This window comes from Mustelus asterias, chromosome 7 (assembly GCF_964213995.1).
Source record: "Mustelus asterias chromosome 7, sMusAst1.hap1.1, whole genome shotgun sequence".
NCBI classification, from domain to species: Eukaryota; Metazoa; Chordata; class Chondrichthyes; order Carcharhiniformes; family Triakidae; genus Mustelus; species Mustelus asterias.
In genome coordinates this window covers 124,330,486-124,357,283 of record NC_135807.1, presented here as the reverse complement: position 1 = coordinate 124,357,283, position 26,798 = coordinate 124,330,486, and the positions used below count along the sequence as shown (strand labels likewise).

At 39.9% G+C, this 26,798-nt stretch overlaps 1 protein-coding gene across 2 annotated transcripts in view; it reads right to left on the bottom strand.

Moving 5' to 3' along the window:
• Positions 1-26,798, bottom strand: part of LOC144495926 (arf-GAP with SH3 domain, ANK repeat and PH domain-containing protein 1-like) — a 274,726-nt gene that overhangs the window by 69,712 nt on the left and 178,216 nt on the right. For both annotated transcript variants that reach the window (XM_078216746.1, XM_078216747.1), the window contains exons 14-19: positions 21,343-21,430; positions 19,463-19,511; positions 10,736-10,899; positions 9,292-9,425; positions 1,642-1,733; positions 430-616 (exon numbers count right to left, since the gene is read on the bottom strand). In XM_078216746.1, coding sequence (XP_078072872.1) covers positions 430-616; positions 1,642-1,733; positions 9,292-9,425; positions 10,736-10,899; positions 19,463-19,511; positions 21,343-21,430 — 714 coding nt within the window. The remainder of the gene's footprint in view (positions 1-429; positions 617-1,641; positions 1,734-9,291; positions 9,426-10,735; positions 10,900-19,462; positions 19,512-21,342; positions 21,431-26,798) is intronic.

Sequence of the window (26,798 nt, the reverse complement as noted above, 5' to 3'; positions counted from 1 at the left end):
TGTCTGGGGTTGGGAGACTATGAGGTTAGAAGCTGTGTGTGTGTTGGGGGGGGGGGGGGGAGAGAAAAGAAGAGAGAGAGAGAGAAGGCATCCGGAGGAAATGAGGTCGGTGACGGTGTTGGAGATAATGGCATGGTGTTCAGCGGTGTGGTCATGGTCCGGGGGAGGTAGGACGAAATATCTGAGAGTTGGCACTCAGCCTCTGCGAGGTAGAGGTCAGTAAGCCAAACGACAACAGCACCCCCTTTGTTGGCAGGTTTGATGACAATGTCAGGGTTGAACCTGAGGGAGCGAAGAGCAGAAAGTTCAGAAGGAAGAGGTTGGAATGGGTGAGGGGGCAGAAAAATTAAGACGGCCAATGTCCTGTCGACAGCTCCCAATGAAAATATCAAGGGCAGGTAATTGAAGTTAATAGTTACTAGTTCTCACCTGTCCAAGATCTGGTAGTGGCTCCATTAGTTCAACTCCCTCTGCATAGACTTGAATTAGTGCAAGTAAATCCCTGGATTTCACAGATTCCAACAACTCATTCATCTTAGCTAAAGAAGAGGTGCACAATCTTTTGGCAAATTTATGGTCTACATATTTTGCATGTATGTATTCTTTACGTGCAGTCCTGTCAAAAAGGCAACAGATTATGTAGGTGAATAGCATGTCATAGTTTTTCGACAAAGATACAAAGCAGCAGTGCAACACCTAACAGATAATTTTTAAAATATATAATTCAGTGGTGACCATTCTCATTACCTGAATATATTTAATAAATAACAAATCAATTCAACAATCCATATTATTATGCATCAGGTTTGCGTTTTTAAGAACAGAAAAATAGAGATCATCTTGATAAATTAGCTTACCAACTTCTTTAACTATAAGCCCCTTTTTTAAAGCTATCAATGTGAATAAAAGGTGTACTTCATAGTGAATTAATAAAACAAATAATGAAAAATAATAATTAAGGCAATCAAACAGAATGTTACAGTTTGAAAATTGTGGTTCTTAGGTTTTCAATTGTTTGTGATAAATGCTGGCATTAAGGAAAACACATTTTAACATTGTTAGTTTGAAATCACATGACATTCCTTTATTTGTCACTTCATCACAGAGCAACCTGTTAGTGGGAGGCCTGAAAATTTAAGTACATTCTCCATTTAAAAGCATTACCACATTTGACATTCAAGTATAACAAAATTGTAACAAATGGGATATGCTAGATCTAAGACTTTTAGATCTACTAAACTGCAAGAATATTGATGGACCTGCCTCACCAAATGCCTGTCAATTAGTTTCCTGAAAAATATGGCTAACTGAAATGCAAAGTGCAAGTCTATTCTGTCACAAGCTGTGTGGGTGTGTCCACATCCTTTGAATAACCATTTCAAAAGTGAAGGCTAGGATTTTACCAGGCCTCTGGAAATGGGTTGGAAGACAGGATGTTTGGTCAAATAGCGACAGCCATTAAATATTTCAAAGGGTGGGAACAGCAGAGGCTCAGCTGCCTGCCAATAGGAGGTAGGCAGTCACTTTATTCAATTAACTGGCCTATTAATGATCATAAACTTAACCCAAACAATAAGTAAACGTGTGTTCCAGTTTATTGCCTTTTACTATTTTTAAATCACTTTTTCCAAGTGTACTTACATGTCACTATGTGGAATCGGCTTTGGTGATGGATATGGCAGATTGGCTTCCAGAATTTCATTAAAACTGATATTTCCTACATTCTTGGCCAGCTAGACGCAAAAAAATTTATTTGTTTCAGTTCTTCAAGAAGACACAGAATGTATTTATTGCCATGTAGGGAATGGATAACATCACATTGCTAAATTTTCAAAAGCCCATACTCCTAGTCCTTTGCTGTCATTAGGATCACATAAACCAGCAATATGTTAAGACATCATTAAAATGTTAAATAAATTATATTAGACATTTCAAAAATGATGGCCTTGACATTCCAATAAACACAAACTGTGACAAACAACTGAGTGACAGCACTGACTAGAGCCTGAACTTCTTTCATCATCACACCTCATGAAAACATTACAACTTATTTCAGGCAATCATCCTTCAAATTTCCCTGATATGAATATAATTTGCAGTTATAATATTTTTATTTTTGTCAATCCCACTACATCACAATCAGGAAAATGTATTGAGTTATGTTTTTATAAATAAATTAACAATACAGCTAATTAAAAATAATATAGCAAAGGATTAATACATAACAAATCAGTACCATGTACTTTATGACAGATAAATATGGGCTTTAATGTGGCATTGGGAGGTGAGAAGAACATAAGGATTCAGAGGTACGCTAGAGATTTTATAGTAGGCAAATATGGAATGACGTAAGCAAGGGGAAGTGACAGATCCAACATCAGATGGAAGGGGTTTAAATCCCAACTGCTTCCATGTGCTAGCTGTGAATATTGTGTTGCTTTACATTTAAAATTTAAAAACAGTCAAACAGTTAACCCTTGACTGCTTACAGTCAACTGTAAGCAGTCAAGGGTTAACTTAAGAAGCAAATCTTTTACTCTGGGATTTCATTGGTCACAACAGTGAAATATCAATGAGTTCACTGGCGGAGGTATTCACAGACATCTTCAACCTCTCTTTACAACAATCTGAGGTCCCTATCTGCTTCAAGAAGACGACCATCATCCCAGTACTTAAGAATAAACCAAGCAGCATGCCTTAATGACTATCGGCCGGTGGCTCTGACATCCATCATTATGAAGTGCTTCGAAAGGTGAGTCATGGGACGAATCAATTCCAGCCTCCCAGACTACCTGGATCCACTACAGTTTGCCTACTGCCACAACAGGTCCACAGCAGATACCATTTCCCTGGCCCTGCACTCAACCCTGGAAAACCTAGATAACAAGGACACCCATGTCAGACCCCTTTTATTGACTACCGCTCCGCCTTGAACACTATTATTCCCACAAAACTCATCTCCAAACTCCGTGGCCTGGGCCTCGGCCTCTGCGACTGGATCCTGAACTTCCTAACTCACAGACCACAATCAGTAAGGATAGGCAACAACACCTCCTCCACGATTATCCTCAACACCGGTGCCCCACAAGGCTGTGTTCTCAGCCTCCTACTATACTCCTTATACACCTATGACTGTGCGGCCAAATTCCTCTCCAATTCAATTTTCAAGTTTGCTGACGCCACCACCGTAGTGGGTTGGGTCTCAAACAATGACGAGACGGAGTACAAGAATGAGATAGAGAATCTGGTGAACTGGTGCGGCAACAATAATCTCTCCCTTAATGTCAACAAAATGAAGGAGATTGTCATCGACTTCAGGAAGCATAAAAGGAGAACATGCCCCTGTCTACATCAATGGGGTCGAGAGCTTCAAGTTTTTAGGTGCCCAGATTACCAACAATCTGTCCTGGTTCCCACCCCCCTATGCCGACACTATAGTCAAGAAAGCCCACCAACGCCTCTATTTTCTCAGAAGACTCAAGAAATTTGGCATCTCACCAACCTTTACAGATGCACCATAGAAAGCATTCTTTCTGGTTATATCACAGCTTGGTATGGCTCCTGCTCTGCCCAAGACCGCAAGAAACTACAAAAGGTCGTGAATGTAGCCCAACCCATCACGCAAACGAGCCTCCCATCCATTGACTCTGTCTACACTTCCCGCTGCCTCAGCAAAGCGGCCAGCATAATTAAGGACCCCATGTACCCCGGACATTCTCTCTTCCACCTTCTTCCTTCAAGAAAAAGATACAAAAGTCTGAAGTCACATACCAATCAACTCAAGAACAGCTTCTTCCCTGCTGCTGTCAGAATTTTGAATGGACTTACCTTACATTAAGTTGATCTTTCTCTACACCATAGCTATAACTGTAACACTACATTCTGCACTCTCTCGTTTCCTTCCCTATGAACGGTATGTTTTGTCTGTATAGCGCGAAAAAAACAATACTTTTCACTGTATGTTAATACATGCGACAATAATAAATCAAATTAAAATCAAATTAAATCTCTTCTAAAGTACTAACTGCACCCAGTGAATGTAAATCCCGTATCCTGCAATAGTTAATAAAATTATGTTTCCAGAATTATGTTAATCAGATAGTGATGTTTTAAAGTTACATTTAAAAGTTAAAACAATCCAGTAGCTACCTCTCATTTTCTTCAAGCTAGAATACCATTAACGGTATCCATTGGTACATTTTATCTAAGATACAGCATCAGGCCACTCAACCCACCCATTGGTGATGATTTTCTACAAAAGCAAAAGTAGTATTAATTACATTTGTTCACCTGTTCCAATATTCCTTCAGCTTCCTTTCTTTCATGTACATATCTAATTTTGAATGTTGACATGGGTTAGCGTTTGAGGCAGACACTAGGAAATTAATTCTACAGCTTCACAATTCTGTTCTAAATTTCTTACTTTTAACCTTGTCTTTCTGGTTGGCTTTTCATCCCTCGACCACTGGCTAAAACTTTGAGTGGATGTAGGTGTCTACACTGTGGAACAGCAGAGAGCATATGTTCACAAACAATTAAAGAGAGAACCACAGGGGTCGAAAAGGTTATTCAAAAATGGCTGTCATTGAGTCATTGAAGAGGAGGCAGTAGCTGAGTGAATTGACACTGGATTAGCAATCGATGGACCCAGGTTCAAATCCTACTACGGCAGATGGTGAAATTTGAATTGAAAACAAATCCAGAATTAAAAGTCTAATGATGACTATGAAACCATTGCCAATTGTAAAAACCCGTCTGGTCTGGCCTACAGTTGACTCTTACATGTCTCCCTCAAGGTTAATTAGGAGTGCACAATAAATGCTGGCCCAGCCAGCGATGCCCATATTGCCAGATTGAAATGCTGTTAATTAAATAAACATTAAAAAACTAAATTTTTATTAATAGGGGCATAGGCTACAAGAGCAAGGAGATTAACTGTGTAAAACACTGTTCAGCCTCAACTAGAGTACTGCATCTCAGTCAGGGATACATGGATTGGTTGGGGAAATTGGGTCTGTTTTCCTTGAAGAAGAAAAGGTTGAGGGGAGATTTAATTGAAGTATCCAAAATCATGAGGGTTCTGGACAGAATACATAGGGAAAAATAGAAGGATCAAGAATGAGAGGACACAGAATTAAGCTAATTGGCAAAAGAAGCAATGATGAAAGTAGAGGAAATTTTTTCACACTGAGAGAGGTTAGGATCCGGAATGCACTGCATGAGAGTGTGGTGGAGGCAAGTTCAATCAAGGAATTTAAAAGGGAATTAAACTATTATATAAGAAGGAAGAATGCACAGGATCATGGAGTGAAGGTGGGGGAATGGCACAAGGGGAATTGCACATCTGAAGAACAGTACAGATAGAATAGACCAAATGTTTTCTTCTGTGCTATAACAAGTCTAGATTTTATGATGATAGATGTAGAACATTAAAGTCAAGAGATAATAATAAACCTATAAAAACCTTACTGAGACCTAAATTAGAAAAAAATACTTAACTCCACGCAACAGGAAGTTTATCGAGACTTTAGAGACCGCATAACATAGACTCAGTAAGATTCGCCCCCTAATTCCATACCTTTTAATCTTCTCTATTAATCTCCTAGGTGATACTTGCCATCTTCTATGTGTTACTTGTCAAAGGTTTTCCTGAATTCCATGTACAATGCATCTATGCCAACAATTCTAATTTCTATAGGGATTTAAGGGATGAAAAAGTGGAAGTTCTCATCAATTCATAGATTTTCCATTGATTGCAGTCTGAGGATGCCTCAATAATGTGCCCTAAAGAGAAACATAGGGCCAATTTTAGTGACCCAGTCAGGCGTGTTTTCTGCAACGATGGGAAGCACATAGAATTGGGTGGGTGCCCACTCCAACATCTTCTTGCCCACCCCTGAGCTCATTGCCATAATACTGGGGTGGGTGGGAACCAAAATTGGCAGCCCAACTGCCATATGCAAATAAATAATTGTGGGTCAGTTGGGCTGACCCTGATAACGCTGCGCAGGCCATAAAATGGTTGGCATGGGTTGTTGGGCAGGTTGCTTTCAAAAAAAAATTCCAAGGATGGAAGGGAGTACTATCTTTGGGGGCTGCGCTTTGTGGATTGGGGGGGGGGGGGGAAGCCCCTCCTGCTTCTTACCCACCTGCTCCATTACTCACAATGCCCCGACCCTCCAAATCTCTCAACCAGCCAAAACCCCCTCCTCAAGATGGACTTAAATGGCTCTGGGGTCCATTGGGCCGCCTTCTTCTTCTTGGTTGCAGCCTGGCAGCGACCACGACTGCACTCTTGGAGCTGCTGGGATTAATAGAGATGCTGGCCAGATTGGACAGCAGCTCTCGAGGGCAGGACTTCCTCCCCAGTGAGGGGTGGAAGTCCCAACTACCCCCATATAGTCTGCCTGCAGCATGTTATGGCTGTGGGGCAGGTTGGCATGGAGCGAGTCGCCTCTATACCGACTTCAGGGCATGGGGAGGTGGCACCCACCCCATAATATTCTGCCCACAGAATCAGCGACAGCAACTTCTGCATTTCCCTCTTACTGAGTGTATGTGCAGATAGCTGCTGTCAGTTTCAATGGAGTAATAATGGTGAATGTTGATTTTTCGCCATCGACATCACAAAATCCAGGTCATTATTTCTTCACACTCTCTCCACTGTGCTAAAAGACTGTCTTGTACATCTATGCAACTTTCTAAACTAACAACTGTAGCTCAATATTCTATATAATGCTCAACTAATGTATTCCATTTGATAATGGATACAAGCCGAACCTTATAAGTTACATGCTCAAAGATTCTATGAGGGTTGTCACGCATCATCATCCCTTTAGATATTTGTACTGACTATTTCCAGTTATTTCTCTTTAGTTAAATTGATGGCAATTCAGCCTTAATATTCCAGGTAATTCCCTACCACATGTTAAAATTACCTGGCCTGTCAATGCCCAGATTAACACTATTTTCTGCTAAAGATAATGGGTTCTACATCCACCACTCTCCAGTCTTCTTGCACATATCTAGATTTTGTTTCTTTTTAAACATTATCTCAGTTATCCTACCTTGACTTCAATCTTTCCCTGTTTGCAACCGGTCCACTGAATTGGTATATTAGATGATTATGAACTACAGCAGGCAATACAATTTCATACATTAAAATTCAAAGCAGCTCAGATTGTGTGTTACATCTCATCAAACAGCCAATTGTTCCTATTAAGAATATTAGTTTAAAATTTTCACTATGTATTATTTGTAAACACTGGCACATGATTGGCTACGCACACAGAAGTCCACTGAGATGTTGAAGATGTTAAGATCCCACAAGTCCTGAGGGAAGCAGAATGTTGACAAATTGAATCAACTGAGCAAAGGTTTATCCCTAGATAGCTCAATTTCAGCATGAAAAAAACATGTTTTAGTTCCTCAAAATTGAGAGAAGCAAATGTAGAAAATCAGCTCCATTACTCTCTGGAATATCATCATTGAACTGGAAACATCAAAATGGGCCAAAAATCCTTCAGGAATGATTGTTAGTAAGGATGCAGGTCCAAACGAGAAAACATCAAGGGGGAGAAATTTGTCCATTTAGTCTTGCTTCTCTGAGCACTATGCAGGCTATTGGTCCCCCAAGTATAGACAATTCTGCAAGCCACTACCTGCATAACAGTCTTCAATGATAGTGATGAAGAACGCCATGTAGCTGTGTATGTAGTGTCCCTTTACCTGCTCTGGGGAACTGATAAAAATTTGCATAGCACACTTCACAAACAAATTCTCCCCCCACAAAATGGGTTTGATAAGGACAATGTTGAGATCACTAAATTGCTCTGAAAAATAAACCATTTACCAAGTATGGTTATAAAGCCCATTATGAACTTCAAAGAAGCTGAATATAACAATGAACATTGTGAGTGTCTTGCAAGCAACTGTTGAAGTGTGCAAGTTGAAGAAATTTAGATGCCTGCTAATGACACGTGATGTGTAAAGATGTTATGGGACACTATAAACCATCTATGATTCTCCTGTCTTAATGAATGTTGATGGTTCCATTATGTTGACTGACACTAAGCAAATTTGATGGATGAGCTAACCACTTTAGAAATCTACTACACACCAGAAGTCCTCCACAGAAAATGAGGTTATAGATCAATTGTTTGATCATCATTTCTCTTGAACTTTCATTGCCAGAGGCCATTAAAACTATAAAATATCTCTCCAGTAGCAAGGCATCAGAATCCAATGCTATATCTGCTGAGATTTATCTAGCTGGAAGGCACTAACAACTGATGGAGCATATAGGTACAGAAATCCTGAAATTGTGGGTCTGTCACTCAGTGTCCTGTCACAGGCTGTGGAGTGCCACATCCCACAGGCAACATTCACTGAATTCAGAAAGAGATTCAACTCTTCCACTCCCTGGGCACTGTTAAAAAAATCATAAAATGTTACAATTTATTCAATTAGGTGTAAGTGGGTTTATAACAGCAATGTGATGAATAAAATTTGATGAACAACAGAACTGGCCTTGAAAAGGTAATTTTAGATTAGCAGTGATGTCAAATGATTAGTGGATTTTTTTATACTGAATTATTCAGTAATAATTTAAAAATATGTTTCCAGGATATTTTAGTTTCTAACTTCCATCCACGTGTATGTCTTAATCTTCAATTTTCTATATGTATTTTTTTTGAACTGGTGTCTGTGGATAACTTAATGGTATTACTCCAGCTCTGCACTTGGAATACCCTGGAAAGACTTTGGAATCAGTTGCAGTCCCACTGAACAGCAATACAGGTGAAACACTTACCAGAAATCACTAGGTCTCCTCAGCGAGGATTACCTCAAGGACAAAGATGAGCTGGTTATTCAAGCTTTTGACACAATAGGTCATTCTATACTCTTGACGGTAATAATTTTAAGACTCAATTCCCACAGTTACATTGCTAATGTTAATCAACAATCATCATATTTTGACAATCCTCAATTTAGCAATTACAACTACAAAACTATTGTTTAAAATTTGTGGTCGGTGTGGTAGAAACCTGTCTGGGACATTTCACAAAAAACACCGTAACCTAACCTATTAGACAGCTGTTATATGCCCTGCCAAATATTCAGTTCCATTGACTCCAATGGATCTGACTATCAGAGAAAGCATATAACTGGTAGCAGAGGCAGTGCCTCATGATTTCCCCAACTGTTGTACATCTGAAATTTTGGAAATGGATTCTGACAAGCTAGCAAGTTGGCACTGGTATATTTTTCCTTATAATTACAATAACTCACCAAGAGTTCAGAGGTTCCTAATTTATCCAGTTCTAGGGACTGTATTCTGGAAATATGCACTCCCATTTCCCTGTGTATTCCAGAACATTCTATACATGTCAAAATTCCTAGGTTGGTTGACAGCCAAGTAGGATCTGCAAGGAAACAAAGAATGACATTTATCAAAATGTACTCATTTCATGCATAAACTCACGCAATGCTCACTAAAATCCTCCTGTAAAACAATAAAGAAAATTTGTGAAAATTAACTGAAGCCTCAAATTTACTATTGGTAGAAATAAACTCGAGCTTTCTACATCATGTACCATGCATTGGCCCTAGTTAATGCTACTATTGTTTGTCCATTGTTGGTGGCATGGTCAACTGGACTAACTCAGTATGATTTGTCACTCTCATCTCGATGACAGGGATAAAGTAAATGGGCATATTTATACATGATGGGGCTCTAACTATGACCCTCCACTTCCCTTGATCAGTTACAGAATGCCTGTGAATAAGGGATCCACCAGAAGGCCACAAGCAAACCCAATAGGTTTTGCTCATTGGTCTTCATGCATGGTGTGTCCCCTGCCTGTTGCTGATTGAATGTTAGCATCAGAATGAGGCCCTTAAAGCTCCACTTAATTGGAGGGACACGTCTACTCCTCACGGTATCTTTCTAACTGATTAACACACCTACTGCTCCCTAATCAACAAGTGGGGAGGGGTTGACTGCATTAAATTCCGCCCATAACATTTGTGTGCCACATGCAAGACTTATAATCAGATAATTAATTTGGGAGATAAGGTACACTGCTGATACTGGAATACCCATGTCAGTGAATATATAGCAGTTTTTAGTAATTAACCTTTGAGGTCAGTGCTCAAAATAGTTTAAAACGATACATTTACACAAGATATGAGCAAAGGAATATTTTTTAAAATGTTAATATGAGGATATACCAGCTATGGAAGAATTAAACTATTTCCAGCATAACTGCAATGCTGCCTTTCACAGCCAAGAGCTTTGGTGGCTATTTTTCATTGTGACAAGTAGAACAGAAGGAATGTTCTAATTTTTGTATCATTAAGTAATTAAAAATAAGCACAAAAATACCAGGCTAAGTTTTATGTGAAGTTAATCTAGAAGACGGCCACTGCAAAATCTTATTATGGAGTATTCATTTTGTGCAAACCCATCTATTTGTCTTCTGAACCAAACATCCAGATGCAAAGACTGATCCATTGTAAGGTTACTGCATGCCAACACTTAACTGTTTTGGATTTGAATAAAGCTTAAATCGAACAAAGTGAAAAGCTTTCTTGAGAGAGGTTTGATTAATACCGCTGCAGGAAATCTTTAACTGGAAACATCCTTCAGGTTTGGCCTGAAAATTACAAAACCATTCCAACAACACATCAGTTAAAATAACATTTCTCTGCTGAAAAGTAAACAAACAAAGACCTGGAGCTCCACAATCACAACAGACATCATTGCCAGGCATCCGCTGCACATCTTCAATGATGGCTTTGGTTAGGTCCTCTATGCTGTTCTCCCCACTGGTTTGCTCTCCTCTGAATGCCATGTTTAATGCTTCCTCTTTACTGTTGGTTAATACTGATATCCATCTGTTAAAGAGGAAATAGCTTACAAATCTTAAATATATTACAAAACATCAAAAATTACAGCTATTCAGATCAAGAAGCATTTCTCGAACTGAGTAGTTTGGGTTACTTTAAAGGTAGAAATCTTAACAAAATTGCATGCCTGTTCTCTTTGTTTTGCTCTTATCCATCTGACCATAGCAAAGACTTCTTCAACAATAGCTTCTCTTCAAAATTGAGAACCACTGCCTCTGGACCAAACCTTGATCCTCTACATACATGATGTCAGTTTTCACGTACACTAATATCACCAAGCTGCATATCTCCAGCATCGCTACTGACCATTCCACTGATTTTCATCTGAGACAGGTTGGATTGGATTTTCATCGAGTCAAGACAATTTGGGAGCTCTTTAGAAATGGCAGCTAGGACCTGATTCAATGATTACAAGAGCTTCCAATCTTTGGGAGTGCCTTTTCATAGGCACGGGCTGGTTCAGATCAAAAGCCCACACCCTGCAGTCAAGCACTTGAAACCTCCTAACCTTGTGTAAGAAAACATTGTGCAATTGATAGGAGAGGTTACAGAGCCAGAACTGTCAATCAAGCAGGTTTCTCTGGGGCTTAGGTTTTTTGATGTGGAGATGCCGGCGTTGGACTGGGGTAAATACAGTAAGAAGTCTCACAACACCAGGTTAAAGTCCAACAGGTTTATTTGGTAGCACAAGCCACTAGCTTTTGGAGCGCTGCTCCTTCACCAGGTAAGTGGGAGTTCTGTTCACAAACAGGGCATATAAAGACACAAACTCAATTTACAAAATAATGGTTGGAATGCAAGTCTTACCGCTCGACAATCACCAGGCAAGAGTGTTCTCTTCCTGTTGGGGAACACTTCAGCGGCCACGGGCATTCGGCCTCTGATCTTTGGGTAAGCGTTCTCCAAGGCGACCTTCACGACACACGACAATGCAGAGTCGCTGAGCAGAGACTTATAGCCAAGTTCCGCACACATGAGGACGGCCTCAACCGGGATCTAGGGTTCATGTCACACTATCTGTAACCCCCACGACTTGCCTGGGCTTGCAAAATCTCACTAATTGTCCTGGCTGGAGACAATACACATCTCTTTAACCTGTGCTTAACCCTCTCTCCACTCACATTGTCTGTACCTTTAAGACTTGATTATCCGTAAAGACTCGCATTCCAACCATTATTTTGTAAATTGAGTTTGTGTCTTTATACGCCCTGTTTGTGAACAGAACTCCCACTTACCTGATGAAGGAGCAGCGCTCTGAAAGCTAGTGGCTTGTGCTACCAAATAAACCTGTTGGACTTTAACCTGGTGTTGTGAGACTTCTTACTGTGCTTAGATTTTCTGACAGATTAATGAATTTCTGGACTCTCAGCCAAGCCTCCTTGTGTATTCTTGGCTAACAGCCCTAGCTTCATTTAGAACACTAAAATGACTTGTTTCTAAACATAGTGGAAAGTTGTGAATAAATGACTTAAAAAAACACATCTGATTGTCACTATAGAGTTAATTGGTTCAATACAGCATCTGGTTGGTCAATGAGCATGGAAGTGCCACAGCCCAGTGCAGGTGGCATGTGAAGCAATGGAGTTTACCCTGCTAACCCCCGGCACAATTTACCATGGCCAATCTGCCTAATTTGCACATCTTTGGAGTGTGGGAGGAAATCAGAGCACCTGGAGGAAACCCACACAGACACAGGAAGAATGTGCAAATTCCACACAGTCACCCAAAGCAGGAATTGAACCCGGGTCCCTGGTGCTGTGAGGCAGCAGTGCTAACCACTGTGCCACCGTGCTGCCCCATTGGCATTGGGACATGAGGGGCCATACCTGGTTATGGAGTACAGAGAGGCTTTTTGGGTCTATGACGGCCTGGGGGTGGCTGGGGTATGAAGCTGCATGGATGGGGAAGCAGCATGGATGGGGAATAGGAATGTAAGGCAGAATGAATGTCAGCTGGCCTGACTACAGCCTGCTTTCGCGCCCCAATAATGAAATTCACGTCTTTATGGGCTCAATGTCCCGAGGAGGGCAGGCTGAGCAGGAAACATTCCCAACTCAAGGATGAAAATTCAGGCCCTTGTCAAACATCTAGTCGTGGATGGGTATAATTTTTTCCAGTTGAACAATCAAAAGGCAGAGACCCTCCCTAACCTTGAAACCCACCACAAACCTCACAGCCAAGCCACTCACACCATTGCCCTGCCCAGCCAATGCATCAAGCTAATACAGACTGTTCACAAGTTCAATGTAATGTTTAACCCTGAGCTGCATTTGTGATTCATGAAGACTTCCAGCTTTCTAACGCTGCCATCTTCATTTGTACTTCTGGCTGCCTGCCTCTGAAACACTCATCCATGCCTCTGTTACCTTTAGACTCAACTATTCCAATACTCTTCTGGTTGCCTCCACCATTCTCCACAGGCTTCAGCTGTTCAAAACTTTGCTGCTTGTAACCTAATCCACACCAAGTTCTGCTTGGCAATCAACCCTGTTCTTGCTGACCTACAACGACTTCAAATTCCACGATAGCTCAAATTTGAGATTCTCAATGTGCATCCACCTTCTCTGTCTCTCTGACCCTGGCCTTTTGTGCATTACCCCTCCTTTCATCCCAGCACTGACAGCTTGTCTTTAGAATCCCTACAGTACAGAAAGAAGCCATTCGGCCCATCGAGTCTGCACCGACCACAATCCCACCCATATCCCTATATATTTACCCACTAATCCCTCTAACTTACGCATCTCAGGACACTAAGGGCAATTTTTAGCATGGCCAATCAACCTAACCCGCACATCTTTGGACTGTGGGAGGAAACCGGAGCACCCGGAGGAAACCCACGCAGACACGAGAATGTGCAAACTCCACACAGACAGTGACCCAAGCCGGGAATCGAACCCAGGTCCCTGGAGCTGTGAAGCAGCAGTGCTAACCACTGTGCTACCGTGCTTTTATGTTCTACATTTTGAAATTTGACCTCCACTCGCTCCCTTTTGTCTACATCTATCTATCTCTTTTACGACTACATAAAACCCAATTCTCTGACTAAACGTTTGGACATCCCACCTAATATTGCGTTCTTAGGCTTAGCTATTTTTTAAATTACCCTTTGTAAATAATTCAGGATGTTTTTTCTACTATTGTGTAAATATAAAGGCAAGCTGTATATAAATGCAAATTATTGTTGCTGACAATGAACAATAGGCAAGTAAAAATTCCAAACTTTCTGAACCGTCAATCACTAGAGTCACCCATTCTCTACTATCCATCCGGGTCCCTCCAGCAATTTACACTAACTCGGAATTTTCTACCAATAAAGCTGGTTAAGGGCTGGAAAAAGTCAATCAGATAGAATATCTTTTAAAAAACATTGCTCGTCATGATCGGAACTACTAGAACTGCCGACAAAGCATATATATGGTGGTTCTGTTTCCTCCAGAAAAATATGGCCCAAATTTCTGTACAAAAGTGTACTTTAAGTATCATCATTTTGAAAAATAACAATGTATAATTTTGCTAAAATAACCAGGTACAATTATGAGGTTTATAAAATTGTTTTGCTGTATCTTTAACTTAAGTTAATAAAGGAAGTCACATGACCTGTTCTGAACTGCAACCTCCACACTGTGTGGAGTTCACACATTCTCCCTGTGTCTGCGTGGGTTTCCTCCCACAGTCCAAAGATGTGCGGGTTAGGTGGATTGTCCATGCTAAATTGACCCGAGTGTCAGGGGATTAGCAGGGTAAATATGTGGGGTCGCGGGAATACGGTCTGGGTGGGCTTGTGGTCGGTGCAGACTCAATGGGCCGAATGGCCTCCTTCTGCATTGTAGGGATTCTATGATTCTAAGTCTATCTGACAGTAAGCTGGAAACTCTGATTGTTGAAGATTAAAGGGGGTCCCAGATAGTTCTACTGGGAAGGTGCAAGATGTTTACACTTGAAGCCAATGGCAATGCATGTTGAGTGGATAGTTTGTTGAGTGGATGGTGAGTCAGTGAAATCCCAGAAAAGCTTTGAGAATTGCGGGTTGTAAACTGTTATACTTTAAATTGTCCATTTATTTCTTGAATGAAAGGGTGTTGAGCTCTCAAGCATAGCTAATCAGCATCTCTACCAAAATACAAGGTCAATGTGAATCATGTTGCCATTGAGGTGGGCAGGCTATAGAGCTGGCTAGCAAACGGGAGGTTGACAGTTTGGGGCCACTGTGCATGCGCAGAGGCCTACTGGTTTCAGCCTCCTGGGCAGGAATAGGCCCCGCCCCCCCTAAAATCTAATTATATTCACGCTAGTGGCCTCTGCAGTGCACAGAATGTGGGAGATTCTAGTGTGAACTCCCACTGAAAAAAACAGCGTGAATTACTCCAGTTTTCCAGCAAATTCAACACTTAGAATTCTTTTGGGAGAATTCCACTCGTGCTAGGATTCCAACAAAACCAAAATCATTTGCCAAGATAATTTTATGAATGGAGGAAAAATTGTTTGGAGAGTTATGTGTTATGGGCAAATCTTAGTGCCAGGAGTACTTTTTGTAAAATTATCTCTTTAAAGTATAATATTCTGTACCTGTCACTAGCCATTAACTGTAGAAAAACTGGAATACAGCAGCATTCTGCATCCTGTTTTTTGTAATGCAATATCACTATCACTATCAGAATTTTTCAGTTATTACAGAATATACAAAGATTTCTTTATACTAAAATAGATGTAGAATTACTTACTGATTCAGCAATTAAAGTTTATCCTTGATACATTTTAATGCATCTTAAAATAAGTATTGCATTGGCAAGTGTAAACTGGTTGTTGACTATGTGGTTATACTGAAAGCTGAAGGCAGAGGGCATCACTGCTTAAGGAGGATCAGTTTTAGAAATGTTTCACCACTGTAGCCTTTGATTGCAATCCATCTTGGTTTTTCAATTTCAACAACTTTTTCACTGCAAGATTGCTTGGAAGCATAAGAGTGAATAGTTTTGCAAATTTCTAAGGCTATATATTTTACTTTCATCCTTTCCATTCCTCTTGTTCTGCATTCTTTCAATTGTCCTTCATTGTGGATAATGTGCTATTTAACATAGTGGGCGGGATTGTACGGCCTCGCTCGTCCTGAAACCATAAAATCCCACCTGATGTTAACGGACCTTTCCAGTGGTCGCCCCTCACTCACTTTGATTTCTGTGGTGGGCAGGGCGATAACATTGTTATACTTCTACAATTTCTTGAAGATACACTCCTGCGAGAACAGCTCCCTCACTAGACATATCAAATTGCAGAGCCATTCCTTTAGTTTCTTCTATAAATTTTAAGAGTGTAAATTACTACAAGAACAGGTCAGACACGGGAATTCCGTGGACAATAACTCACTTCTTGATCTCCGAAAGCCTGTCCCCAATCTATAAGACACATGTCAGGAGGCAAGTGGAGTGTAGTTTATCCTCCATGAAGGACACTTGGGAGTTCCAATTTTGTTTTTAAGGTTTAAGACAGTGGGATCAGTGATCATGATCGTTACAGAATTGGTGTCTGCACTAGTTTGCGGTCATATCAGTGGTGGGTGGAAACACTGTCAGCATTACATCCTGTAACAACATACCTTGAAAGAACCAAAGTAGGGGTATAATTTAACTTGCCTTTCAATTTGTGATGTTTAGTGATAAACAGAAGCCACACCACATATCAATCAGGATCAAATTTGCTACTATAGATCAGGGAGAATGACTTTCAATAACAACAGACATGTTGCTAATGATGAGCCTACACCATGAAACTGATTGATGGACTCTACATCATAAATTTAACAGTCAATAGAAGATATGTTATGGAAACAAATTTTCACAAGGGCACAATGATTCAAAAGCTCATGTTGTGGCACATAATAAGTAAAAGGTAAAGTTAATTTATTCTTCACCTAAATCTGTGTTTATACCTAAAAAGGAAATATTTTGCTGTGACACTAGATGCAACAGTTTAAAATGCTAAAATGTCTCCAGGATAGAAATTCATCACTTTGGAAAATAAAACAAAAAATCATATTTCACTGGCATATTTTCAGCACACAATTAATCATAGAAATCATAGAAACCCTACAGTGCAGAAGGAGGCCATTCGGCCCATCGAGTCTGCACCGACCACAATCCCACCCAGGCCCTACCCCCACATATTTACCCGCTAATCCCTCTAACCTACGCATCCCAGGACTCTAAGGGGCAATTTTTAACCTGGCCAATCAACCTAACCCGCACATCTTTGGACTGTGGGAGGAAACCGGAGCACCCGGAGTAAACCCACGCAGACACGAGGAGAATGTGCAAACTCCACACAGACAGTGACCCGAGCCGGGAATCGAACCCGGGACCCTGGAGCTGTGAAGCACCAGTGCTAACCACTGTGCTACCGTGCCGCCCGATCTTTAGTATAAAAATAGTAAAGAGTAAAATTTCTTAAAACCTACTTCAGTGAACTACTTGGATGGTTCAGCTGGTTAAACAGTGAGTGGCTGAGTTTTCTATATTGATATGGACCAAGCTTAATCCCTCATTGTAGTTAGTTTATTCATTTCATTACTATTGGCCACAGTGTTCCTAGTCAGGATTCCTATTGCTTATGTGGATGACAGGATCAGATTTAAAAAAAAATATTGATATATATTTCTTCTTTGGATGTAGATGAAAATGACAATGCAGCATTCATTTCTCACTCCTCGTTGCCTAGGGCAATAAGATTCAATTGGCTGGTGTGAAATTGGTGTCAACTGTTGGCCATACCAGGTTGGGCTATATTTCCCTAAAATACAGTGGTAAACCAATTAGGTTCTTATGACAAAACAGCAGCTTTCATGGTCAGTTTTTTTACTGCAGGTCCACAAATACCAGAGTTACTGGTCTCAATTTCACAATAGGCTTTGAACTTTCATACTCTGCATGGCTAGCCCAGTACCACAACCATATACCCAAAGCCCAACAAGAAATCTTCAGGAAAGGGAAAAGGATGACAAGCAGAGAGAAAGTATATAAGAACAAATAGTGAGTGGTGGTGGTCCACTTGACAATGCAATGTAACACAGCTAAGCTAAATGGCATCCATCCAAGCAATTCCCAGCAACATCACTGGAGTTCAATCACTAGCAGGATTTGAGGTTTTCCCACTAACCTACCATCCATTGTGCAATGCCACAGAGGTAAATGATAATGCCTATACTGAGTCTGATAACTGAACTACAACTAGGGATCGAACTTCGTGGCACTTGTGGTGATGATTAGCTCAGTATCAAACAACTGATTTATATAAGCAACCATCAAAACGTTTCACTGAACCTGGTTAAAAAGAGGCAAAAATACTTTAAGAAATCTTTTCAAGTTTCTTTTTTTTTGGAAGGTCACTAATTACATCTCCGTTTTATTCCTAATTTGGCTTCTCAATCTTCCTGTGGCCCAATTTGAATGCATGAAAGAAAACCCCGTTCTAGCTCATGCTAATGGTCATTTCTGCCCAAGTAATAACTTTCCTCAAGAAGTAATTTCACCTGGTTGGAACTGTCAAGAACATAATATGTAGAGGACTGCAGGCAAAAAGCCATGCCCCCTACTTAGCAGCACAGTGAATTTATATTCCAAAGCATTATGTATGTTTTCCTATCTTCACTTTCTTGCCTTCTCTCCTAAAGACGCTGATTCCTTGCTGGGATACAATTTCACAGATAGGTATCAGTTGTTCTCTGGTGTCTTGTCTAAGTGACCATTATTTATATGTGAGCCTTAAGCCATGAATGCAGCAATATTAAGCCACAGTAGGCATCGTACCCAAACCCAAAACGTGATCAGATTTTCAACTGGTGTCCATACACATGCCTTCTGGTACTTTTCAATTGCCGAAGTCAACTGTTAGATTAAAAATTGACCTGAGCCAACATCACTTAAAACTCAAAATGGAAAACAAAAATAAATTTTCACAGTTTATATGACTGACTTATTCTCTGGATAGGCTCTCAGTTACTGGGGAAGTTGGAATGAATGTTAAACATTCTAAGCCCAACAGTTGATTATACCTAGCTCAATCTGTTTTACAACTGCACTTACATATTATACAAATAGCATCTTTACAAAGAACAAAGAAAATTACAGCACAGGAACAGGCCCTTCGGCCCTCCAAGCCTGTACCGACCATGCTGCCCAACTGAACTAAAATTTAAAATTGACTATAATGCAATGTGTGGGAGTGGGAGCACAATCTGCTGTAAACAGCATCTTGGAACTTAATGGGAATCTTGAAAATAATTGGGTAATCTTGCTTACACAGCCAAAAGCTAGTAAACAATATTTTTCCCCCACGATGAGCATATTTTCATCCAGGTGATTGTGCTGAACAAAACAATGTGGCAATGCGACTGAATAGCTTGAAACTGGGTTCAAAATATTTCCACATTTTCCAAATAGATACCAATTGTTTATGTTTAATAAAGTTACCATGACATCAATCGCATGCAGTCAACACATTCTATTTTCCCCATAACACAATTTTGGAAATAAATTATTTTTGCCACAGAAGCACTTACACTAGACATTCCTGTTCATCATCTGCTTGGAAATGATAGGTCCTGTTGTCTGTGGTGGTAGAAGGGGAAAAATGGTAAAAAGAAATGACAAAACGAGGATAAAAGCCATGGTGAAAATAGCTATGAAATAAACAACAGAAATAATTTTCATAAATACCATCAGGCAGCTGGACAGAACTCCTAAAACATTAAATTACTATAAGTAAAGATTTTTAAATTCTTTAAATACAAACATTATATTTTGGTCATTTACAGAGCAAAGATCCATTTAGTGGTACTTTGTCCTGGGGCTCTTTTCCGACTTAATTCTATGCCATATCAATTCATGTACTAATTTGTGTTTATAAATTGATGCGCTTATGCTCAAGGTGTACGTAGCCTATGTATGCACCAGTTTGGTACTCAACTTTGATCTGGAGCATTCTTAATTTCTTCCAACGGGTGGAAGAAAACAATGTTTTCACCCGACCACTGCTTGTAGGTTTACATCATTCACCCTTACTTGTTTCAAACTTACTGATGTCCACCACTACAGCCTCTATCATTTATTTTGGTTGCAAAAAAAATTAATAGCATGTCATGGTTAAATTTCTGGTTGTACATTTCTACAAGTCAATGAATAAAGGGTTGGATTTTTTGTGGATATTGTATTTCATTTAATTAGTTTTAAATCGATTGATTATCTGTGATCCAACATCCTTCTTCAAAGTTTGGACTCTACTTAATATGCAGGTGAACAAACCCAGATTTGAACCGCCAATAACATGATTTCAGTTCAGGCCAAAACATTATATTTGTTTTTTCAAAAACTACCGTACACCAACTCACTGTTGTGAAGAGGAAGATTTAGGATGTGACTCCCTTAACCTTTTCTGCTGTTTACTTGCCTGGTTCAGTAGGTTCCAGAACTGCAATCTTGGTGTGCCATATCCTCCTAAGGAAGAATGCTGTCTGGATGGGATCTAGGGAGCTATTCCAAGGATGGCAAAGGGGGAAGCTAATAATAATCTGTTCTATAGTTCAGGAACGAATCAACAACTAGGTGATTTTTAGGTTTTGTTCAATCTACTTATTATCATAACTATGTTACTCTCCCTGCACTGTTGTCCAAACCAGCATCAAATGCAATGTTTGCAATCATTAAAGCTAGAGATATTTAGCTGGTGGCCTAAAAAATTTTCACACAGTATCCCCAGAGGTATTAGGAATATCTGGAATATACCCTCCTGTGCATATAGTCCATTAAATTACCCCAGTTATTTTCAAACTGTGAATTCACCAGTCTTCAAAACTAAATTTGTCAGCTGTGTAACCATCAAAGGGAGACTTACCATTAGGATCCCTATTAATAATCAGTAAAAGAAAGTATATTTACCTCAAACATACACTTTAAAAAGGTATTTTTGGTTGTTTTACTTCAATGAATAAGTATGGTCATAATTGAGATATGTTTTGAAAAGTTATTGGATCTAGTTGTAAGGCACAAGTTTTAACATATGTGGTTGATGATGGGTCAATAACTGCATCTCTGCTAATGGTAATTTAAGTTCCTCATATACATTAGGCTACTTAAAGTTAGTATTTTCCCTGATTATTTAAACAAATTTCCAGAGAAATACATGTAACTCAAAGGAATAGCATCATTGTTCCTTGTAATTATTTGCCTACTGTAAAAGAATCTGGATGGTGAGACTTGCTGTTTACTTGAAAGCCAAGTACTACCCGTGATATTTACAAGAGATACTGGCATAAACCCCAAATTATTTAAGACTAAACATTTATAAATCTGTGCTAATAGCTATAAATATATCCTCCTAAGTTTAATCACGAGGGTATTTCAGAACAACAGAATCCAAGCCAATAACAGTAAAGAAACATACGTGATATCAAGTCGAAACACTTTTTCTCATCGGCAGTTGGTTTCACCTGACAAGTCAGCAGATTCAGTCTTGCTGGTTGTCTGTTGGTCTAAAAATAAAAAAATCATCTTAGAATGAACTTGACAAGTGAACTTGCTGTGGGGGGGGGGGGGGGGGGGGGGGGGGTTAGGGTGGAAAGCATACTTGAGCACTTTCTGTGCAAAGTATTTATTTTAACTCCATTGTTTAAAGCTTCTCGCTACAGCATATAAACCATGATATAATAAAAGCAAAATACCGTCCCTTTATTCAACAGCATAAAACCCATCATACTTCTACCTCTCCCCAGTTTGGAAGAAGTCTTATTGGACTTGAAATATTAGCTCTGTTTTTCTATCTATAGATGCTGCCAGACTTGCTGAGTTTTTTCAGCGTTTTCTACTTTTATGCAAATCTCAATAATTTGTCTTGGATTCAATGGGGAATTTTTTTTCAGGCTAATAGTTGGCAGCTTTCCAAATTTTCATGTATATTGTAAAACTTACACCTAAAGTGAGACAACCATAGAAACGTGGACCATATCAAACAAAACAAGTTTAGCCCTCCATAAGACTATAAGATAGAGGAGCAGGATTAGGCCATTTGGTCTATCGAGTCTACTTCTCCATTCAATCATGGCTGATAAGTTTCTCAACCCCATTCTCCTTCCTTTTCTCTGTAACCTATGATCCCCTTACCAATCAAGAACCTATCTACCTCAAATTTAGCAAGAAGTTCTCCTGTTTTAGTAATGAAGTTATGCAATGAAGCTTTGTGAGAAATACTTCAAATAGCAGTGTTTAATATTCATCATTCAATTTCAAACTTTTCAGTTTAATCCTTCAAAGTGTGAGAGCTGAGGCAAGAAGTTTATTAAGATCATTATTTCAATCATTTATCTAGGTTTTCAATCTCTATTGGAAACATATTACAAATTTTATTATACAGTACTAGTGGTTAATGATCATAATGTAGAGGCAATACCTTTAGCATAACAAGTTTAAGTTTGGGGAAATGAGGCAGCAGAACAGCACTCATTTTTGTTGCAACAGTGTCACATGTAAGGTATGTGAAATTGCTTCTTCATATAGTTTGAAATGAAATGACAACAAACCTGCTAAACTCTGTTCACAAAGCCTGAAAATATGTATTAAAAAGTACCTGTTTAAATATATGAGAAAATAACAAAAACTCTACATATTGGGGAACAAAGGGGAAAGATAAGTAATATTTTGGGCAGGAAATGTTCATTCATATGTTTACATTCTTCAAAGAATAGCCACCTTGTGTTGTATAGGTTATAAGAGGAAGGGTGAATGTGCAGAATCCAGCAACAAATTTGTCAATCAAGCATGTGTTAGAAAAACAAATTGCATAGCTGCACATTTTAACACATCAGTTAGAAGTATTGAAAAGAATAACACACAGGGCCAGACGGGTAACAGGAGGTGGGCTCACCTCTAGGTTACAAATCCAATGCAGGCAGCAATTTTCCCCTGGTCGGGGAAAATTAGATAAGAGCAGGTCTACCATTCAATCAAGCAGCCTGGATGCAGGAAAGGAGGCAGTGTAGGCAAGATAAAAACACACCTGTGCCACCAGAGTGCCTGAATCATCCAGCTTATTTTAAGTATTGTCAATGGACCTTTCAGGTGAGAGAAAAATCTGTTCTGAAGCCTCTCTCTGTTGTCCCCCATTTGTAAGACCCTGCAAACTGGCCTCACACGGGTAATATGGAGCCTTCTGACAGTGAGCGATGACCCTTAGCATTCTCTCTTCAATCCTGCAGAATGTAACGTACAGCAACTGGAGGTGCCAGTGAAGTGGTGCAATTGAGAACAGACACTTTAAGGGTTTCTCTCCACAATAACCCTGAATCAACTAGCCGCTCCCAAAAGCCCTACGTGACCATCCGAAAGATGTGAGGCCACCGAATGAACAATGGCCATGGGCACTTCTGATTTCACACCATCCAATGGGATTGAGGTACACAAGGCAATCTACCACTAACTAACCGTGATACACATTCCCTGATGGCCTGCAGTGTCACGATGATGCTCCACTTGCAGTGATGAGGACCATCACACACACACATTATCGGCTTGGTCTGATTCTCAGGCTAATTGGTGACTGATGGTTCTGACACTGATGGCTCATTTCAGAGCCTGATTCTCAGGCTAATTGGTGACTGATGGTTCTATTATTAAGTGTGCAGCCTCTGAAACCAGCTTCAATCACTTGACTGCTGGGTTAGCACTTCTGAGGCCTACTCAGCCTAGCTTGGATAGGTGAGAACATTGTGGTACAATGAGAAGTTTATTGTGGCCACTGAGTTCTGATCTTCCTTTTTGTTTGGTATGGAGCATAGAGATAGGCAGTCTGGAAACTCCATAACCTTTACGTGTTGGCCCATCCTTAAACATTGATATGTGAGGACTCCACACATGGCTGAGATGTATGTTCACCTATGTCCATATTTAATTAGATATCTTCTGCATACACGATGATGCCTATATCACAAATGTCAAAAGTCACATGATTTGCAGCAGCCATCTTAACTGCTTGGCTGTGTCAATTTTTTAAAGTATTGACTGAAAGTTCATAATATGACATGTCAGTACTGGACATGACACAGGTGTGTTTTTTCAGGGTGCCACCTCAGTGGTCCAGACAGCGAGTCAATGAAGGTTCTGTTTAGCAGATGTATGTCATTGTAACACCTTTTTGGATCTGCTCATGACACTCGCAGAAGACTGAGGAGCCCTCGTCTCCCAGAATCCATATTTGGGGATGGGATGTAGTGCTTTGGAAGGATTGACTTTGGCAAGGAATGAAAGCTTTATGGCAATGGGAGGGAAATCTATATTTTTACTTTCTGTTTTTGAGGTAGACCCTACATCAAAACAGAAGCTGAAGTTTAAACAAAACTAAAAGGGAAATAGAAAGGGTAAACACAGAATTGAAACTGAACTTTCTAGTTTCTAATGAAACGGAGATTGGGAAAGCAATATGGAAACACTGTTGAAAGATGTAAAAAGACTCAAATCAAGATCAGTCCAAGTAGCTTGGGATCCCTTATTTATTGTGTATGTTACCATTGCACTTCTTTGATGGTCTATTTATGATGGTGCAGCATCCATTACAGATGCACCCTTCCTCCTGATCAGGTGATGTCCAACCCTGGTTCAATACACCAGTCAATACCAAGACAGTGACCAGCCACCAAGTTGGCGAGGGTCCCATTCTTGCCTTTTGGCCCTCTTCCTTAATGAGCTTCTGCAACTTCTCAGTCCATGCAGTAAACTGTTTCAGCCAGCTGAATGTTTTCCCTTCACCTTCAACAAAGTTGCCCTTCTGACTCGCTTCCATTGCCATTTTCCTCACTAGGCACAATCACTGAAGGCTCCCAAACCCTGCCAGGAAAGTTACATTATAGGTGCGCATCTGTTCTGAGGCCAGATCAATGAAAATGATTAGTGCTAGAAACAGAGGTGGAACTTCTATCCGCATTGCACGGTGGCAATTTCTGCCCGCCCTGATTGAGGACAGGAAAATCTGAGCTCTGTTGCACTAAAAAGGGACTTCACAAATCAATCTGTTAAAAACTCAATGTGGAAAGCAATGTTGGATAAGGGATGGTCAGGAGATCCCATTTCTCCTGTTTTTCCAACTGTACAAATGCAGTCACTTTCAATTCTGCTGCTTGGAAATGTCTGTTGTATATGATTAAAATACTTTCTGTATAAATAAAAAACCTTGATATACACACATATCTAAAGAGCAAGTTATATCTCATGAGATTAGAACAATTAAGGGAAAGGCTGTGTGCGTACTGAAAGGTCATGGGTAGCAAGGCAAGATAGTGATTAAATACTGCAAAAATATTTAGTATCGTGACAAGATGCTATATTTCAGAGTACTCTTCCTAATGATGCTTTACCAATCATTTGCTCAAGCCACATAACTTAATATTCTGGAGATAATGCTGGTTTCCAAAAGATTACGCTTTCAAAACAAAATCAAATTTCCTCTTCAGCTGCCACCTTTTATAACTTAATGGCTGATGTGTAATTTATTATTCTCATTTGTCAACACGCCCCATCCCAAATAAGGTACCAATCTAGCCAGAAGATGAGAAATGGGCATAAAGTTCACAGAACTTTGAATATACTGGCGAGCACACAAGAAATATTGAAACTTACAGATCCTTATTAAACTTGAAGTCAGTTTTTTTTTATTGTATGCATGTACATCTCTGTTCTTTTGATTTAGTGGAATCTGAAAAGCCTCAAAATGCATTGGACTTGTGTCAACTTTAAGATACTTAATATGTTCAGTAAAATGAAATTCACTGTTGTAACAGGGGAAGACCATTCAATAAATACAAAAACAATAACATTGAACTAATAGTTGAAATCTACAAATCACTTGTTATTCCATGGTCCTAAATTAACCTTTCCTCTCAGGAGAGCAGCATCACCAACTCTCCCAGATTACATAGATGTGGCCCAAAGCCGATTGCTATTGATCTTCTAGCCACATCAGATCTGCAAATGGGTCCAAACAAACCTTTATCCCTTAATGTTCGCTCATTGGTAGGATTTTGTAATACCAGAGATTTGCTTAATTTTGTCATTGCAAGTGAGTTCACTAATTACATTAGGAAAAAGATTCTCCCCTTGCATTTCAGTCAAACAGAATTTTTGCAGTTTGGAAGGAGGCCATTCGGCCCATTGAATCTGCACTGGCTCTCTGAAGAGCATTTTACCGAGTCCCACCTCCCTGCCGTACCCCTGTAACCCTGCACACACACACTTTTCAAATAGCAATCCAAATCTCTTTTGAATATTTGGATCAAGCCTGCCTTCAAACCATCCTCTGAGGAAGTTCATTCCAATATCCACCACCCTCTAGGTGAAAAAAATCTTTTCTTAAACCACTTTTGCTTCTTTAACCAATTATTCTGAATCTGTGCCCTCCAGTTCTTAATGCTCTCTTGACTGGGAATAGTTTCTCAGAATTTACCCTGCGCATATCCTTCAGAATCTTGAATAGCTCTATCAAGTCTCCTCTCAGCCTTCTTTCATTCAAGGTGTGCCTTGGATTCAATGTGTGCTGCCTGAACTATTGGAGCAGCAATTCACTCCATAATTGTTCTGCCTCCCTCTTTGATTCCACAAACAATTTGGGGTTCCCTATTCACTGCCAATAATAGCTTCCATTTACATAGCACCTTTAATGTAGTCAAATTTCCTGAAGTGCTTCACTGGGGTGCTATCAAACAAAACCAAGTCATATAGGTTATTACAACAGTGACAAAGGCTTGAATAATGTAGCAGGCTTTAAGAAATGTTTGAAAGGAGGACAGTGGCTTAGAGGCAGGGAGGTTTAAAAAGATAATTCCAATGTTTAGAGTTATGGCCGTTGAAGGCACAGCC